Source organism: Cajanus cajan, chromosome 4 (genome assembly GCF_000230855.2).
Source record: "Cajanus cajan strain Asha chromosome 4, NIPB_CcT2T_4, whole genome shotgun sequence".
In the NCBI taxonomy this organism is placed as follows: Eukaryota; Viridiplantae; Streptophyta; class Magnoliopsida; order Fabales; family Fabaceae; genus Cajanus; species Cajanus cajan.
Window position 1 is genome coordinate 63,169,383 of NC_138520.1, and position 19,592 is coordinate 63,188,974.

A 19,592-nucleotide genomic window follows, 5' to 3' on the forward strand; every position below is an offset into this window, starting at 1 on the left:
CTCTAAACCAAAGATTTTGTGAAACTATTTAGACAGTCCAATCAATTGGGATCAAGGAAAGGCATAACAAATCATTGCAGACTATTAAAAAAGACCAATTTTACTAAAGTAGGCAAAAGTGCAAAACCATTAAAAAGATCAAATTCAATATAGGAGAAACCATTAAAAACCCCCTCTGGATACATGTTCAAGAATATTCAATGGGGTACTTGCTAACACAAAACTTCAAATAAACACCAATTAAATGAAAACCCTCACTTTTAAGTGTTCATGGGCTTCTTTAACAGTTTTCCCATCACTTTTCTTTTTCCAATTGTGCCCATCTTTTCTAAAATTCCTAAGCATCTTGCGGTCAAATAGTACAATAGTACCACCTGTTTTACAAACAAAATTATAATATAACATTAGCACTGATGATTGGAATCCTGTTGGACATCATATAATTCTCAATACTGCAAACACTTTGTCAGTTAGATGCAAAAATACTACTTAAATTAAAATCCCATTTAATAGATCTGCGAAGGAAGAATGCCAGGAATCAATTATAGAGGTTTTATATTGCTTTATAGTCATAATATTCACAACATATACACTTGAAAAATGCATATATTTGCATATAAACTTTTCTTCTTTTACATATTTTAATTTTAGTTAAGACATGCTTCAACAAGAACTGAAGGATCTACATGTTTACAATATTTATAACAGTCTACAAAACATGAAATGCTCAGGAGCAAGAAAACCAAAATGTTTCATGGAAATTAAGAAATATAAGTTGAAAAAGACAAGAACAAATATGAGAAACAATCTATACGATAATGCATATCTAATTAAAAATGTAAATTTGCTGTTATTAGCTGCATATGATTACTTTCGGGCCGGCAAATGCACCGGCTTGGCATGGATCTTGAAATATTTGTGATTACAGAGTATGGCATGAATCTCATTGGGACGAAGCCATCTGCTTTTTGCTTCCTCCATAGTATTACTAACATCCAAATCTGGGCCACATATAAGAAATTACTTTAGAAAAACAAATCTACAATGGTGATTAATATGAATTGAAATTTGCCATTGACCACACAATTGGTAGCAGTGACAGTGATAATATCTGCAGTTGGAAGCAAACAGCAAAAGAAACACATAGCAAATATGTATTTTGTCAGATTCCTTTAAAGACCATTATTTGCTTTAAGGATATATATTGTGTGATTGGTTAATTCTGTAGAAAATATCATGACGTTGACTAGGATGAATTATTTGCTGAATTATTTGCTGTAAAATAACAATTATTTGCTGAATTAAAATCAAAGAATATATTGTCTTAAAATTTTTGTTGAAATAATATTTTTTATTTTTTTTAGGAGAAATATAACGAGCGTCTAATTGAAGTCAAGCAACAAGCTACACAGGATGACACAGAGGGCTCTGCTTCTACTTGTATTAGTGATAATGAAGTTTATTTGCAGGTGGTTAAAAAGAATCCGAAGGGGAACTTGTATGGGCTTGCTGGATTGACCGATGATTTCATTCGCTCAACACTTCCACAATCTTCTAGGTCACAGCCATCACCAGTCACTGCAGGGGTGATTGAAGAAATGCAAAATAGGATAACTAAATTAAATGCTGAGCTTGCTGCAAAGGAAGCAAAGGAAAAAGCATTGGAAGAGCATATACGACAGCATGATGAGCAGATGCAGTATATACTACGTCATCTCAACATTGACCCTTTAAGGCCAACCCCTCCTGCACTGAGTACTACCCCAGATGATCCTGACCATGCTGTTGATGATGCTCCTGATGACATAGCAGAAGATCCTTAATTAAGCTTCTTTATTTTACTTGTTTCAGGATATTTTATTGTATTTCACTATTACTTTGTTGAAGTTTAAACGTTTTATGTTATTATTGTGTTTTTAGCATACTATATTGACATACTTATATTTTATTTAGTTTTCACTATAATATAAATTTTCATCGATAAGATTATGTCTTTTAGTATGTTCTAGTTTATTATTATAAATTGTGTAATAAATATATTGTTAATTTCATATTCGTTAACAGTTATAAATTAATAATTAAAAAAGAATTTAAAAATACTGATATATTTTAGCGACCGAAATAGCGACTAAAATAATTCGTAGCTAATTCAAGCAGCTATTAGCGACCGAAATAGCGACTGATTCTATTTGTAGCTATATCAGTGTTTTAGCGACCGAAATAGCGATTAATTCTATCCGTAGCTACATCAGTTTTTTAGCGACCGAAATAGCGACCGATTTTATCCGTAGCTATATCAGTTTTTTAGCGACCGAAATAGTGACCGATTTTATCCTTAGCTACATCAGTTTTTAGCGACCGAAATAACGACTGATTTTATCCGTAGCTACATCAATTATTTAGCGACCGAATTAGCGACTGATTCATAAAATGTTTATATTAAATAAATACAAAAAATAGCGACGGAAATTGCTACCAAAAAATTCGGTCGCAAAATTGGTCTCCAGAAGTTAGGAGACCAAAATTTTAGCGACGGATTTGTATTGTCTAGCGACTGATTTTTCGGTCGCTAAATTGCGACGGAAAAAATTTCGGTCGCTATCTGAAATAGCGACCAGGGTTTTAGCGACGGAATTTTTCGGTCGCTATTTCGGTCGCTGAATGAAATAGCGACTGAATTTACCTAAATAGCGACCGATTTTGGTGGTAGCTAAAACTTGATTTTTTTGTAGTGATCCTTCTTTTTATGAGCAATAGGATACATATCTCCTCTACTATAACGTCGTCCATATTGCACTTCCTAACATTTTTCACCATACCAAAAATAATTATACAAACAATTTTTTTTTCAATTTTTTCAAACAAAATAGACTAAATGAACTTTACATACCAACTCATCCCTTTTTCTTGCTAATGTCTTTGATCCTAGAGTGTGTGGGATCAATAACTTTTCACGGTTTGTTGCATTTTTATCAGATATGTCCTACATTTAACAAAATTAAAAGTCAATATATGTAACCAAACTTATAACCAATAGAAGATGAAAACATATTACCATTTGTTTAGAACTCGTCCGAAATTGTACAAAAAGCCTCCAATGGTCTGGGTCAATATCTGGTGGGTGCATCTGACAGTTTTCCTCCACAGAAATCTCCCAATTATAATTTTTGTGAAACAACCTACATCGCGTGTCCCTCCATTTCTTTCCCAAGCTAGCTAAGATATATTTTTTATGCTCTTGATCATTAACATCAAATTTTGCCTTTACCACAATATAATGAAAGTTATCATTAGTACACAAATTACACAAGAAATCACATGTGTGCAGTTAATTATAATTGATACCTGTATAGTTTCTTTATAAACATTGTTTTTGTAATCTTTTGGAACCTTTTTCCAAGTCTGGTACATTATGGGGAAATTACTGAAGTTGCATACAATTTCACCCAAAAATCCTGCTAATAAACGTGCAGACTCTCCTATTGGTTGACCTTCAGAATTCCACTTGGTACACACCTTAGTGGCATCACGTGATGCAAACACATCTTGCACCCTTAAACGTGTTTGCGTAACAACACCCTCTTCATCTAACATGTAAATAAACCAAACATTAACAACCCAACAAGTTTTGCAATAAATAATAATAAGGAGATAAGAAAATTAGATTATACATACTAATAACATCAACATTCCAATAGGTAGGGGATTTTTTTCTGAGCCACAGATGAATCTTCAACCACATCAGATTCATGGTGTGTCGACCTCCTAGACCGGAGCGAATGGGTGAAGTAGCATGTATGTCATCACGAGAAGATGATTCAATATTTGGCATGGGCTCACTTTGAGGTAGTTGAACCTCTACACTTTGATGAGTGCCCATGGAATAACTATTTTCTTCATTTGGTGTGGATTGACACCTAGCCACAACATGTCTTCTTGTACGAGGCATACCTGCATAAACCATAATGTTAACTTTAATAACTAAAAGTAGAAGATAAACATATAGCTACTACAAAGTTTAAACCAAACAAAAATATCTTGTGCAAAACAAATAAAGAGGTTTCTTACTCTTGACTCTTATTAAACCATATCTTGATTATCTTCATCAAAATTTTCATTGATGGTTGAATTTTCAAGATCATCATCTGTAGTCATTCTTGCCAATTGTATATGTGTGGCATCATCAGGAAATATTTGTTCCAAGTTGTGTGATGGGTATGCCTCAATAGATCCCATAATTTCTTCATCATGTTCACCCATATCATAAAAGTCTCTAGGTTTCAAATGAACTGGTATGCTCCAACCTTGTTCCTTCTCATCCTCTACATAAAAAACCATTTGAGCTTCAGAAGCTTTAATGTATGGTTCATCATCTTCTTTTTCACCAGTATGTATTAGTCTTGCAAAGTTAATAGAGATAAAACCCAACTTATCTTCCTTCATGCCTCTTGAAGTAGTGGTGTCAGCCCATTCACATTTAAACATGGGTACTGTGAACCCATTATAGAAAATCTCAATGATATCTATCAATCTTCCATAGTATGGCACCCCTCCAAATCGCATTTGGGCATCATTATTGCTTGAGTAGCTTCTTGTTCCAAATGTGCCAAAAACTCCACTATTCTGAGTTTTTAAAAATTTGTCTCTTGTTAAGGTTCGAAATTTGTATCCATTAACATTGAATGCTGTGAACCTTTTAGCTCGATCAAAAGGACCTTGTGCAAGACTAATAAGAACATCTTTATCTGGTTCACTAAAACTGTCAAGATTATTTCCAATCTAATGGCATAATACATATTGTTAGTCAAATTCTTATTAAAAATAAACATATTGAACTTGGAATGCATAAGCACTTATGCGATTAGAAAACCAACGAACAAAATCTCTATGAACCCTCTTGTCTACCTCAGCAGCATTCCTTGCACCACCTCTTAGCTGCCTTCGTACAATATTTCTAAATTGCCTACTTAGTCTCTGCTGCTTCAGGTCTCCGCGGGTCTGAACTGGTAGTGGTACTGTAGTGAACTGAACTATTAATTTTAATAGTTTAGTTTTATAAACTATACTAAAATTAATAGTTTGGTTTAAACTATTAAAAAATAATTTAGTTTATTTTAGTTTAGTTTAGTTATTTAAAAAGTTTAGTTTTAAATAGTTTTGTGAACACCCCTACTCGTGTACAGTACAGTAACCACTTATGTAACTCTTTTATCCAATTTTATCTTATCTTATCCAAAACTCTCCCATTAATTGTCTCATCAAAATCCTATTATTTTTATTATTTTAACTCAAGTTGAGATTAATTTATGAAGACGATCACGTGACTGACCTGTCAGATATTTTCTTCATTAATCCAACACTCGCTTACCATCTACGAAGTCCCCATGTTGCACTATCAAGAAATGCAATCTTAGGCAATTGTCCATAATACATTTTCCCCATGTTCTATATATTCACATGATAGCAGAAATTAATTTCTCAACAATATGCAGCAAAGTGACATTCTGGAGGGTGTGGTTGCACGCAGAAGTTGGGGGAAAAATTATTAATATGATTGACTAAATCAATCAATCTTAAATTCTTAATCTTTGGATTGGAAATAATATCAAGGGATAAGATTCGGTGTCAATAACAATTAACAAATTCCAAACCTCAAACTATTTGAACCTTTTCCTCTCTCCATATTCTTTTTATACGAAAAAGAACATTATATCATTGAATAATTAAAGCCAAACCCCTTCACAAGATGTACTAGAGTGTAGCTAGTACAAAGTTCTGTTCCAATATCAACCCACACCAAGACCCCATATAAAACAAGGTTCTTAATAGCCTCCCACATATTTATTATATCAGCTTTTCTACGCAGTTCTGTTAGTAAGCGTATAACAACTAATTGAATGATATATTTTTTTAATTTTTTTGTCCAACTACGCAAAGATAAGTTAAAGCTATTAGTCTCATTCACCATAAACAAATTAAATCCGATCCAAACCAAAGCTTGAATCATATTAATTAATTCTCTCTTAGCCACATGTTAATAATAGCATGCAATGCAATGTTGCGTGCCATCACGTGATGGACCAAAAGTTTGTAAATTGCTATATGAACACACACAAGCTAATTTTAACTTATGAAGGAATCTGTTTCATTTTAACTTATCAAGCCTGGCAGTGTAAAATTATCACAAAATTGAGGTATAACAACTAAAACAAAATGATCCAAACCCTACACCAGATGCACATATCAAAGGAGCACAACATTTTTCAGAAATAGAAAGCATAAATTTATGTCTTTATGCAAAGCAACAGGCTATGTAACTGTAGAAACACAAGTGATAGAAATATACCAGTAGAAATAGATCCACGGGAAGGACCAACAAAACCAGAATTAGAAGAAAGCCTTGACGAGGTTCTGTCTGTACTATGTAACTGCAATTGTAGCAACAAAATTAAGTGCAAATATAAAATGATATGAGCACGAGCGATAGAATAAACATACGAAACTGAGAAATTGAAGAGTAAAAACCAGAGAGTAATCTTCAATACATATATGCAGCCTCTCCAACGGCTGAGAAAGTTGTCCAGAGGCAACCGAGTTGGTGTGGGATTTAAGAACCTGTAATCAGAGAAAGTTAGATGAAAATCAAATGAGATCAACAGGCAGAGAAACCAAATATTTAAAGTGGACAAGTTTAGCAACCAAATGATTAATTAAACCTTATAATGCCTTATCAAATTTTAAATTTATCCTGTACATGCTAGTGCTGCTATATTCTATACATTTTAAAGAAAGTTAAAAGAAAGTGGTTGAACAAAGCCTGTAAACAGTAAGTTCCATGCCCAATGTACATATAGCTCACCCACTTGTAATTCCATTTTCAAGAACACAGCGTCAAAGCCTCAATTGTCTTAACATTCCATTTGTAAAATCAAAAGACGAATCAAAACTCTGGAATATTTTTATTCAACAAACAAAATAAGTCTTATATTATTACAAGCTTTATGAAAGACTGCGCATTTTCATTAGACATGATCCCATCGTTTAATACAAAAGAAACAACGAAATAAGTGGAACTAGAGATCATTAAATAAGGATTTATTTATGGATCAAACTGTGATAGCCCCAATAGATTTGTTCTTCTGCCACCAGATCAATTTGTTTCTGGTAGTGGCCATGTCAGGCCATACACTATGAAGCACTTGTACAATTGTACTTCAAGACACTTCACCAATAAATATCTATGAAGCATCCAAGTCTTTAAAAGAGGTTATGAAACTTTGATACAACAAAATATGAAACATAAAACTATACAAAAGATAAAAATATAGAAACAGTCTTTTGAATCTTGATGAACCAAAATGGATGTTCGCACAAGTTACAATGTCAGGGTAGGCTAATGCCCAAGATCCTGTGTGAGCTGCAGATATGTAGTTCATTTCAATCAGTGGTTGATTATCATAATTTTCATAAATACGGTTGATTATCATAATTTTCATAAATACTAGCTAAATTATGTGGAAGAGGAAAAGAAAGGTATGGTTTTCAAACAAAATATTAAGCCTGTTGGGGATAAGTTTAGAAGTGTTTTGAGAATTTTCTTTACTGAAAAATACTTTTTATTTTCACTAGAGAAACTATAAAAACGCTTTTAACTTCTTTTCAGGCATGATCATAATATCATAGCAAAATAAATGTTTTAAACTTGGATATCATACAAAAGCCTAGTTCGTTAATTGGCTTTATGGTTACAATATTTAGTTTGCAGCTCCTTTACGTGAGGTTCTAACTTCAAAAGAATTTGACATTCTAATGGTACCCAGTGATCTGCAAACAATGTAGACTTCAATTTAATCATCAAAACTTGCTAGAAAAAAAAATTCTCTTGGTAAGCTCAGAGTAAGGTTCACACCAGATGAAGGCATGTTCTATGTAACCCGATATGGCAATAATCATTATATATAGTGGGATCCCAATTCTGACAAACTCAGTACACGAGGCACCAAGAAAATTACAAATTAATTAATTACTCAACCAATTACTGCTATTTACAAACAGATTGTTTAATTTCTTGAAATGGCAAACATGCTGAAAGGAAAGAGGAATTATTACATAGTCTTGGACCACTACATGTCCATTGTCCCTACTAGTCGTCATGCAGTCGACAACCTTAATTTTCAACTTAGAAGTTAATATTAATAACACTCAATTATATAACATATGAAGATTGATGAGATCATGGTGGGCTTCGACTTAAGGAAACACAATAATCAGGCAATTAAACAATTCAGCACATTCTTCAAGTTAGAATGTTTTCTAATTCAAGTTTTGCGAACTACCACACAAGCTATTTTTTAATTCCTTCAAATGACAGACATACAAAGAGGAACTGCATAGTACTCAGTCAATTTTAAAAATAATAAACCAAACATGATTGAAAACCATCAACCATAAAACATAAAACCCAATACCTAGATTCATCGGTATGTACCAGAGTTCTTTGGTTGCAACACAATCAGTTGACTATTTGTGCATCTTTGTTACCCTCTAAGATGTTGTCAATGCCAGTTCCACCTGATCTCAATAAATTAGATAGCAAGGCATTACGACCAGTCATGACCATATGTAAAAAGCTATTAACATAAAACCCAATATCTTTGTTGCTCTGTGAGCAAGTTTCTAACTCACCGGACGAGGCAGAGGAAAGCAGAGGCGTGACCGTGACCTCGTAAACCAGTGGTTGTGAGCAACGTTCAATGCAGCAGGCTAGAGGCGTCACTCTTGAGCAGCAGAGGCGTGACCGTGAGCGAGAGAGAAGAAGAAGAATGGACTGATAGAGAAGAAGAAGAATGGAGTGACAAAAACGGGGATTATGTTGTTAAGGGTTAGGTTTCTGGACGAGAGGGGAGGGAACACTTGAGTAAGCTGAAATTTTTAACCTACATGCGGCGGTTCTATATTAACCGTCGAAAAAAAATTAAAAATTGCGTCCGTTGGGTCAAACCGCCGTAATTTTAATGTGTTTTAGTCAAAATTAAAAAACCGCAGACGGTTCTTTAAAACCGCCGCAAACTTTGTGACGTAATTTCATTTTTTTGGTGTAGTGACTTTTGTCATCTTCTATCTTTGTATAGAAACAATATTTGTTAATGTCATACCCACCAAATGTAATGACATCGTTGTTAGGCCCACAAGCGAGTCTCAAAAGTATATCAGAAGCATTAACCTCACCGTAAACCTTTTTCTTAAACCAAGCTAAGAAACTCTTGTTATGTTCATTCAATACCCATTTCTCATTCATTCGAGGGTGTGCTATCTTGATTTCATCTATGTGTTCAGATATGTAAGGAATTACTTCATCAGTTTTGTTCAATATGTACAAATGTGCTTGGTCAACTTCTGTTCGACTCACAATTCTAATCTTTAAACTTCGAGTACCCTTACCAAATTGTTTTCCATCATGTCGAGTCTTGGGAATTTCTATTGGTTCTAATTTCGACATGTACCCTAAACAAAACTCAATGGCTTCTTCTGCAATGTACCTCTCCACAATAGAGGCTTCTGGGCAGTATTGATTATTGACATATCCTTTTAAGATCTTCATATATCTCTCAACAGGGTACATCCATCTAAGATAAACTGGGCCACACAATCAAATCTCCCTAACCAAATGAACTATCAAATGCACCATGATATCAAAAAATGAAGGTGGAAAATACATTTCCAATTGACACAAGATTGTGATTGCTTCATTTTCTAACTCATCTAACTATATAGGGTCAATTACTTTGTTGCAAATGGCATTGAAGAATAAATACAATCGAGTAATAGCAACTCTAACAGAAGATGGTAAAATGTTACGAATAGCCACACGCAAAAGTTGTTACATTAAGACATGACAATCGTGAGACTTTAAACCAATTATCTTCAAATCTTGCATAGACACCAAACTCTTAACATTTGAGGAGTACCCTTGTGAAACTTTCACACTACGTAAGCACTCACAAAAGCTTTTTTTTTTCTTTTTTTGATAGAGTATGACAAGTTGGAGGTAAGTAAGTGCGTCTTCCAATAGACTGAGGATGTAACTCATAACGTATACCCATGTCCACCAAATCTTGTCGTGCTTTCTCTCCATCTTTAGTCTTTCCTTTGATGTTTAGCAATGTCCCAATTACACTATCACAAACATTTTTCTCCACATGCATCATATCTATGCAGTGTCTAACATCTAGCTTGCACCAATAAGGAAGATTGAAGAATATTGATCGTTTCTTCTAGATATTTCTCTCAGTTGACTTCTTTTGTGTCTTTCCGAACACAATGTTAATGTTCTTCACCTGCTGATATACTTCTTCACCATTGCGCGATGTCGAGGCAATTTCATCCTCCTGACATCCATTGAATGCTTTCTTCAATCTACGGTATGGATGACTACGAACAAGAAACCTACGATGTCTAGTGTACACAGTCTTTTGCCCATGTTTCAATTGGGTATAACTTGTGTTTTCTTCACATATAGGACATGCATAATGACCCTTCACACTATACCCACTCAAGTTACCATATGCTGGAAAATCATTTATTGTGCAAAATAACATTGCACGCATGATAAATTTTTCTTCACGATATACATCAAAAACCTCCACTCCTGTCTCCCACAACATTTTCAAGTCATCAATCAATGGACTAAGATACACATCTATGTCATTTCCTGGTTGTCGGGGTCCTGATATCATCATAGACAACATAATATATTTTCTCTTCATGTATAGCGAAGGAGGCAAATTGTAAATGACCAACAAAACTGGCCATGAAATGTGTTTACTACTTAAGTTCCCATAAGGATTCATGCCATCTGTAGCTAGACCAATTCTCAAGTTACTTGACTCTACACCAAATTCTAGAAATGTTTCATCAATCCTCTTCCATTGTGGAGAATCAGCTGGATGTCAAAGAAAATTGTCACATTTTCTACCATTTTCATGCCATGTGAGGTTTTTTGCATCCTCTTTAATGGCAAATGATCTTTTAAACCTAGGTATTATTGGAAAATACCATAAGACCTTAGCAGGGGGACCCTCTATTTCTTCTTCACCACTACTTCCATCAGTTTTCTTTTTGAACCGCGACATTCCACATATCAGACACACTTTTAGTGTAGCAAAATCATTTGTATACAATACGTAATCATTAGGGCACACGTGTATCTTCTTATACTCCAAACCCATTGGACATAGTATCTTTTTTGCCTCATAGTTGCGATTAGGTAACGTGTTATCTTCTGGAAGCATCTCCTTGAACAACTCCAACAATTCTGTGAAACTTTTATCAGCCCAACCATTTCTTGCTTTTAAACTAAACAATCTTAAAGTTGCTGATAATCTTGTAAACATACTGCATCCTGGGTACAATGGTTGCTCAAAATCAGACTTTAAGGTATCATACACATGTGCTCTTTCAAAATTTTCTTCACCAATATCACGTATCATCTCTTCTAAGTTATCGTCCATCCCTTCAAAATTTTCAGTTGTTGACACTATTGGAATGTCTAATATTTCTCCGTGCCATGTCCATATTGTATAACTCTTCACAATACCATATATAAACAGGTGATAACGTATTTCCCCAACTTCTTGACGTATCTGATTGAAACAACGAACACATGGACAATAATATGCCCCCTTTAATGGGTTTCCCAGTTTCTCTTGCAAATTCCAAGAACTCTTCAACTCCATTTTTGTACTCTAGATTAATGCGACTTGCATTCATCCAACTTCGATTCATTATCTATATATTAACACAAATTAACTATTGACTCAGTTATTCATAATTTTTCTAACCTAAACTACAACCCTAAAAAATTGATAGTAATTTCGGATAAAATCCATAAATATTTCTATTAATACGATGGTAAACTAAATATCAATGCCTAAAAAAATCCGTCTTTAATGCATCTGGAACAACCGTACTGAAACCAAAACAGGCCGTTCTAGATCAACAATTAACAAACAAAAAAATTCAAGCAGAACGGCCCGTTCCAAATGAACATATAACAAAAAATAAACAAAAAAATTGCATAGAGAAGAAACTAACCTCAAACGTGTAATGTGCATGATCTTAGAGACTTAGAAACATGCAATGTGGAAACAAAGGAACTTAGAGACTTAGAGAATAAGAGAAGAAGTAATAGTTTTCGTAAACAATGGGACGCGCGGGAATGAGAAATGAAACGTTGGGCATTTTAGTGAGAAATTTACGTCGGACAAGCGGGGTCTGACGTAAATTAGTCTCTCTATATTTACGAAATTGCCACTGCATTTTTATAATGTCAAGTTTTCCTGTTTCTGACGTAAATTAGGTGACGTAGTAGCCCATCTTTGCACTAGTGTATAACGAACAAAATCCTTACTCCTATCTCTTTTTTGTTGGTATTGATGAAATAATAATAAACATGGATTTATGTTGTCCATTAACTATGGTGAAATCATAGAATGATAGAACTGATCACCAAATATGGCCACTCAAAAAATGATAGAAAAGTAACAGTTGGTAAGCGGTAACATAAGGAAGTATCCTATAAATTTATACACGTAGATGAAGGAGAATACGGTACATTAGAAGAGTATCAGTTTCTCTCAATTTAAGATTAACGTAGATGAATTAAGAAATGTTTGGATCGGTTAGTATTTATTTAAAGATGATATATTTTTTTTCTGTGTAAGCTCTTGACCTATTTCTTATTTTTTTATGACTAAAATATGAATTTAGTTAAAATATTATTGTTAAAGATAAGGAGAGAGAAATGGCAGGACATCCGTACGTGTAAACTTTGACTAATTTATATTTTAGTTTGAGTATTATATAGGTAGTGAGTCCAGGGTTAGTATTTGTATAAAGAAAAATTAAATAAAAGCATATCCGTAGGATGTGCTAGTGCCATGCATGCTAATTAATGATACCATGACAGCGTTACTATTATTAATCGTGTGCTGCGTCACGATTCATTATGTCGTCTTATTATGATTGAGATTTCTTTAGTCCCCACTTAAAAAGAAAAGATAACACTGATATGCATACTTTATTTTTAGAAAAGTAGACCAAAGTAAAAGCATTATTGTTATTATGAGAAGGCAATGGAAATGGAATTAATATATATATATATATATATATATATATATATATATATATATATATATATATATATATATATATATATATATATATATATATATGTAGAAGAAGAAAAGGAAGAAAGGGTGAAAGCAAAGAGCAAAAGGTGTATAATCCTTAGTGAATATGAAGGTGAAGAAGGTATGGCTAGCAGTTGAGGTGGAAGAGGGTGGTGGGTCTGAAAGATTTATGATTCTAATTTGGTATCTATATCACCTTCTCTTCAAGCACCTTCTGGATAAGGCTTACGAGGTTTATGGCTACCACACCCAGGGACCCCTTACCCTCTCTTACATCACTTTTTACTTTTTACTTTTTGTGTGCCTATGTCTCTGTATCTTTTATTGCAGAGGATTGGACTAGTCTACGTAACTATATAGGAAAAGGAAAATGCTTCATTCTCCGAAAATGAAAGTCGAAAGTTTGTCTGAATGATTAAAAAATTATTATTTTTTAATAAAATTATTATAAAATAATGATTTTATAATAAATTTATTAAAAAATAATAATATTTTAACCGTTCGGATGAATTTTCGGCATTCATTTTCGAACTCTGTAGCAAAGCTTATAGAAAATTGCTATTCTTCTAAAAATATTGACCAAAAAATTGTCCGAACAATTAAAATATTATTATTTTTTAATAAACTTATTATAAAATAATTGTTACTCAACTATATATCTATTCTCTTCTTTACTCATAACTTTTCATATATCCAACTTACATTTCTTCTTGACCAAAGACCAAGGTGTTTGTTTACGGATATCGTGTGTGTTTCTTATTTTTTTTCATCACGTATATCACTATCATTTTAAATGAGATGTATATCTATTATCTTATTTAATTCATACTTTAATGTTATCAGCTTTTCAAATGTACTTCCAAATCAATTTAATTTCAATTCTATTAGATTTTATTGAATTAGGCTTCTTTTTTTTTTTTTGCAAGCTTGTTTTTTAATTTTCAAGTACAAATTTTAAATAATGAGTTTGATTAAACTAAAGTTTAGATGATTTTTAACTCAATTATAAAATATTTTCATTTACATTCGTTTTCTAAATCATGAAGAGGAGTGTTAATTAACCACGCTTTCTTTGTTATTAAATTAAATATGTTAAAAATCACAAATTTCACAGGACATCCCGTTTAGGAATCGTCTCAGATCAGAGACAAGTTTGTGTAAATTAAATGGTGCTTCAACTTCATGAATTTTATGATCCAGAGAAGGTTAAAAATTAAAACATAACTTTTCAATAACTTCTAAATATGTTTGTTTTTTTCCATTTGCTTTTGTGTCCTAACATTCAGCTTTTCTGACCAGACAAATATTTAAATAGATAAAGATCAGAATAATGGGAAAAATTTAAGTCCCACGTTGACTAGAAATTAGACAATTGAATAGTATATAAGTGAAAAACAATCCTCATCTTACAAGCCGATTTTGTAAAGTTGAGTTAAGCTTCAATCCACTATTTTAACATGGTATCAGAGCCATTTAGATCCACTTTAAAAATGGACCACCCACCATTGATGCATGCCTTATAGGCGTGAGGGGGTGTATTGGGAAAAATTCAAGTCCCGCCAATCCTAGATCACTAAAAAGGGTCACCCACCATTTATCTACGTACCAAGCCCAATAGTACTGGACGTGAGGGGGTGTATTGGAAAAAACTCAAGTCCCACATCGACTAAAGATTAAGCAATTGAATAGTATATAAGTGGAAAACAAGTCTCACTTTACAAGCCAGTTTTGTAAGATTGAGTTAAACTTTAATCCACTATTCTAACACAAATAAAAATTATTTGTGGTTCTTTGTGTGGAGTTGTGGCTGCTGAAGCCAAGAGAGCCCAATCAGAATAAAAATTATTTCTGTTTCTTTGTGTGGATCAGAATTTTATGATGAACATGGTTGCTTTTTTATATACTAAGCTGAAGAAATTGTTGTTTGTAAATGCAATGACATTGTCTAATCTAATTTAAGCTGAAGAAATTAAACATTTTGCTAATTCTGAAATTTCTAAATTTAAATATAAATTGGTTTTACTGGTTTTCTTTTTTTTTTCAATTGGAATAATTTTTTTTTAAGAATTGTCAATTACATGATCAAAATACAAAGTTAGCAAACATGAATATACTCATACATACCCCTGACCCTGACATAAAATAATTAGTTACGTCAACAGAGACTGAACGAGTTGAAAAAAGTAAAAAACATAAATAAATTTGTAAATATCAAAAGTGAAGCGTAAAGGAGAAACACTTGAATTAAAAAATAAATAAAAAAGGAACAAAGATAATCACATTCCCGTCAATGTACCTTTCCAGTTTTTGTATCCACCACAGATGAAATTTGCAGGCGTGAGCACATTCCTATTAAGATAAAATAATTATATTCAATAGATGATTTTTAAAAAAAAAAATACTGTTAATTACCTATTCAAAAGCAAAAGTGACAGCCAAATACCAAATATAAGAATTATATATAATAATTATCGATCAATTATCCTACTTCCTCTAACTTTAACAAATTAAAATCAGTGGCTTAATATTGTGAGTTAGGTTGATAATTGCCTGGTTCCAATGGCTTTGAACATTCCTATCTAAAGCTGGAAATATGATGGGCAGGATCACTTGACGGTTATGTGCAATCAAGTTGACAATGTGGCCATTGTTCCATAAGAAAAGGGCCCTTTCAGCTACCTGCAACAATCCATGTTGAACAAAAAAAGAAAATGTTTTTTCAGCTATTAACAAACACAACCATGGAAACAAATGATTCTCAAAAGTATGGTTACAAGTGTATTAAGGTAACAAAAACAGCTTCCTTTCCACGGGTTCAAGGAATATGGAATTTGTAAAAACATAAAGAATATTTATCCTCATTCCCATAAAACTTTAAGATCCAACTGGAGTTTGCAAATGAATTCAGGATTACAAGAGTGACAAGCTGCTTTCATATCCTATCATAGACTTAATTAACACAATCTAATTAAGCATCTTGCACATATAAATCCCCCAACAAAAGATGCAATAGATATTATCTTGAACCCAAAGTAAAAGATTATCAAGCAAAGAACCATTTACTGTATGTCCCCAATTGATGTTTGTTCCATCATCAGTACAAATTCTCTTTTAAAAAATCAATACAAAATACACGACCTTATGTCTAAGAAAAAAAGTTCAAGTTCAAACTTCCAATAAGATCAGATAAGTTATCAATTTTTTTGTTGTACAATGGCAGCAATAGGATTTGACGTTTTGAACATAAGACTTGATCCAAACTATTCAAACTTCTTACCACTAAGTCGACCTTAGTAGATTTACATATGTAATTAGTTTATTATCATTATAACTCAATTTCAAGTCAGTAACTGAGCTACCATCTTACAATACATTCACAGCAGGCTACAAGACTGTTTCCCAAAAATCTTAATCCTGTGATAACCTCTGGGTAGATATCAAATACTGAAACTAAATATAGCTGCGATATAACAAGAGATGGTAATATTTAACTAAATTATCCTCTATAGTAACATTAATATTTAACTAAATGTCACTAGAATTTACACAAAAACAACACTTCACAAAGAGCTAGGCCACAAATGCCCAAAACTAACTCAAACATAAAAAAAATAAGAGAAAAGGGTTTCAATAAATCGACGTAGGAAAGTGAATAATTTTGTTATAAGTTTGATAAATAATTTATATATGTTCTACATATATATAAATAAATTTTAAATAATTACCTTTTATTTTCTCAGCCTACTCATGATTAGCATTGACCCTAATATTATTTTTCTTTCAAATTTATCGATAACAGCTTAAATAAACTTTTTCCCTTTATCACATAGATTTAATCTGATGGTTCATATATAACTGAGATGAATTTTGTAAAAGATTTCTTTTACGATTTTTCTAGACTTGTTTTTGTTTTTTTTTTCTTCTCCATTTCTGACAAAAGATACTATGGCCAATATTTTGTATCTTAATTTTTTCAAAAGAATTATTTAATTTATGATATAGAGATTTTTACATTATCAATTATATTTTTATTCCAAAAATAAAACAAACAAAACGGGGAGCGTTGAGAAAAGTAATAAAATAAATACAGAAGGCATCCATTTCAAGAAGTTAACCCTTTATAAGTAGATTTCGACTTGAGTGATTTGTTATTGCTTATTGAGAGTTGGTGTTCAGAGGGTTCTACCATGGCTGCAACATCAAATTCATCAGACAAGCAGGTGCACAAAGTATCCCTCAAAGTTATGATGGACGAAAAGAACAACAAAGTTTTGTTTGCTGAGGCAAAAAAAGATTTTGTGGATGTTCTATTGAGTTTCTTAACATTGCCTTTAGGGACTATTGCTAGACTAGTGGCTAAGGACTCCAATATAGGAGCTGTGAAAGTTGGCAGCCTGAGCACATTGTATGCAAGTGTTTCAAATCTTGAAGAAGAGTATTTATGGACACCCACGTGCAAAGAGATGCTATTACAGCCAAGGAACTCTATGGAAGATTATTGCCAGCAGCTGAAACTGAACATCGACGACACTGAGCCCACAAAGTATTTCCTTTGTGAGAATGCAAACTGTTATAGCAAGAGCAGTGGAAGCCTTCTGAGCACTTTTAAGAATCAAAGATGCAGTTGTGGAAATCTAATGAACAAAGAAATGTCCCCAGTAAAAATGACTCTTGAAAATGGGTTTGTTTATGAAACAGCTGATTTTATAATTTGTGATGATATGTCTGTGTTGCCTAATGGTCTTATAACAAGTGTGGGTCTGCTTCGGAAGCTTGGAATCAAATACATGGATGCTATTATGGAACGAACTGTAGACATCAGTAAGAGTGAGGTAAGCTTTTCAGCTGGAATGTTATTTTTGTCTTGATGATGATGAATTGTTGATATTATTATTATTATCGTCCTCGTCGTCTAAAATTAGTTTTTTTAATTTTTCATTTGTATAGGTTATTGATCTTCTTAAGTTTTCGTTGTTATCAAAGACTCCTTTGACAAGCTTTATCTTTGGGAAGAAACCAGGTGTTGTTAATTTTAACCCAATAAACCGACCCCTTCCTGAGACGGGAGAACAATCCTCCGATGACGATAAAAAGATGGTTGTGAAAGTACTGGTAAGAAAATCAGATACAAAGATTTTATTTGCTGAAGCAGATGAAGATTTTGCAGACTTACTTTTAAGTTTTCTGACTTTACCTTTGGGTGGAGTGATGCACGTGCTGGAAGGATGTTCTTGTGTGAGCAGCATAGATAAATTATACAAGAGCATTTGTGAATTGAGTCCAGACAGATATTTAAGGTCACAGGCACTCAAAGAAAAACTATCTAATCCAAAGTGTGCCCCTCTATTCAGTTTCGGTAACCAGATATTACCAATTGGCGAGTTATGCTCGCCTGTTTATTATTGCAATACTGGCTGTTCCCATTCCAATGAGTTTCGTATTGATCTAGCCACAAAACCGAGGAGTCCTATTGGTGTTAAATGTTATTATAATAGTTTTCGATTGGACATTGTTGATCCAAAGTCCTTTGTCGGTAATTCAAAAGGCAATGGAGGATTTGCCAAAGGGCCATCAATGTACATGGTGACAGATGACTTGGTTGTGACACCAATCTCATCTGTTTCTGGTGTTTCATATCTAAATAGATCAAAAGTCTCACTCTTTGACGTGGAGGAAATGGTCATTAGCATTGGTGTGAAGGAGGTAATACGGCACTGAGAACACGCTTTTTCTTTTGACGAGTCGTATATTGCATACTTTTCTTTAAGTTTTATCACATTTCATTGTTTTTTTTTTTGTTTTTTTTTTTATCATGATGCAGGCACTGACCATCCTAAAAGCTTCTTTGACCTCAACATCGGCTTTGACAAACAGTCTCAAACCATTCATTCAAAGCGTAAAGAGGGAAACTTGATCAATTACTTCCGTTTTGTTAAGTTTATAGGTCCGTCGGTGCTACAATTTAAATATTTGCATATGCCAAAGACCTAGCTTTGCTAATGTAGCTTCTCGAGATTAGTCAATGGTCACTTCCATCAGTTATTTTGTTTTGTTTGAGCTTCACGTATATTTTGGATGCTTGCTTGTGCGCCTTTGGTTTGGTTTCCTTTGTTATAATTTACCGTACGTGGTTCTCTGATTCTCTCTGGGTGGCCATGAATTGCAATTACCCCCAGTATTATTTTTGTTGCTCAAACTGATTTCAAGTGGTTATATTTTATTTGCGATACCTCTAATAACTTAAGGTTTAGACTTTTTTAAAATAATTTTTTAGTTTTAATATTTGAATTTAAACATTAAATCACAATTATGGTGTATTTGGTAAAACCAATTTATGAAAAACTATAAACTTGTAAGTTAATTAATTAACTTGAAAGTGATATTCAAGAATAACTCTTTCAG

At 33.0% G+C, this 19,592-nt stretch overlaps 2 protein-coding genes across 2 annotated transcripts; one reads left to right on the forward strand and one right to left on the reverse strand.

Annotated features, from left to right (window-relative positions):
• Positions 1–240: 240 nt before the first annotated feature.
• On the reverse strand, positions 241–18,497 carry LOC114915277 (uncharacterized). Its single transcript, XM_083072772.1, has 11 exons — positions 18,385–18,497; positions 15,741–15,869; positions 15,487–15,539; positions 6,546–6,615; positions 6,347–6,428; positions 3,676–3,951; positions 3,346–3,587; positions 3,056–3,262; positions 2,891–2,983; positions 872–1,001; positions 241–374 (listed from the first exon to the last, which is right to left on the reverse strand). Exons 6-11 carry the CDS (start codon positions 3,947–3,949, stop codon positions 241–243), a joined length of 1,080 nt encoding a protein of 359 aa, XP_082928898.1. The 5' UTR covers positions 3,950–3,951; positions 6,347–6,428; positions 6,546–6,615; positions 15,487–15,539; positions 15,741–15,869; positions 18,385–18,497.
• On the forward strand, positions 17,303–19,240 carry LOC109793269 (uncharacterized). The gene is made up of 3 exons (XM_020352729.3): positions 17,303–18,022; positions 18,138–18,893; positions 19,012–19,240. Exons 1-3 carry the CDS (start codon positions 17,378–17,380, stop codon positions 19,102–19,104), a joined length of 1,494 nt encoding a protein of 497 aa, XP_020208318.2. The 5' UTR covers positions 17,303–17,377; the 3' UTR covers positions 19,105–19,240.
• The last annotated feature ends 352 nt before the right edge of the window (positions 19,241–19,592 follow it).

Excerpts from the sequence above, each read along its gene's own strand:
- LOC114915277 (XM_083072772.1), bottom strand. The coding sequence starts at position 3,949 with ATGCCTCGTACAAGAAGACATGTTGTGGCTAGGTGTCAATCCACACCA. Across the intron at positions 2,984-3,055 it reads GGACGAGTTCTAAACAAATG|GACATATCTGATAAAAATGC; the intron begins GTAATATGTTTT and ends TGTTAAATGTAG. Across the intron at positions 375-871 it reads GTGCATTTGCCGGCCCGAAA|GTGGTACTATTGTACTATTT; the intron begins GTAATCATATGC and ends TTTGTAAAACAG.
- LOC109793269 (XM_020352729.3), top strand. The coding sequence starts at position 17,378 with ATGGCTGCAACATCAAATTCATCAGACAAGCAGGTGCACAAAGTATCC. Across the intron at positions 18,023-18,137 it reads TAGACATCAGTAAGAGTGAG|GTTATTGATCTTCTTAAGTT; the intron begins GTAAGCTTTTCA and ends TCATTTGTATAG. Across the intron at positions 18,894-19,011 it reads TTAGCATTGGTGTGAAGGAG|GCACTGACCATCCTAAAAGC; the intron begins GTAATACGGCAC and ends ATCATGATGCAG.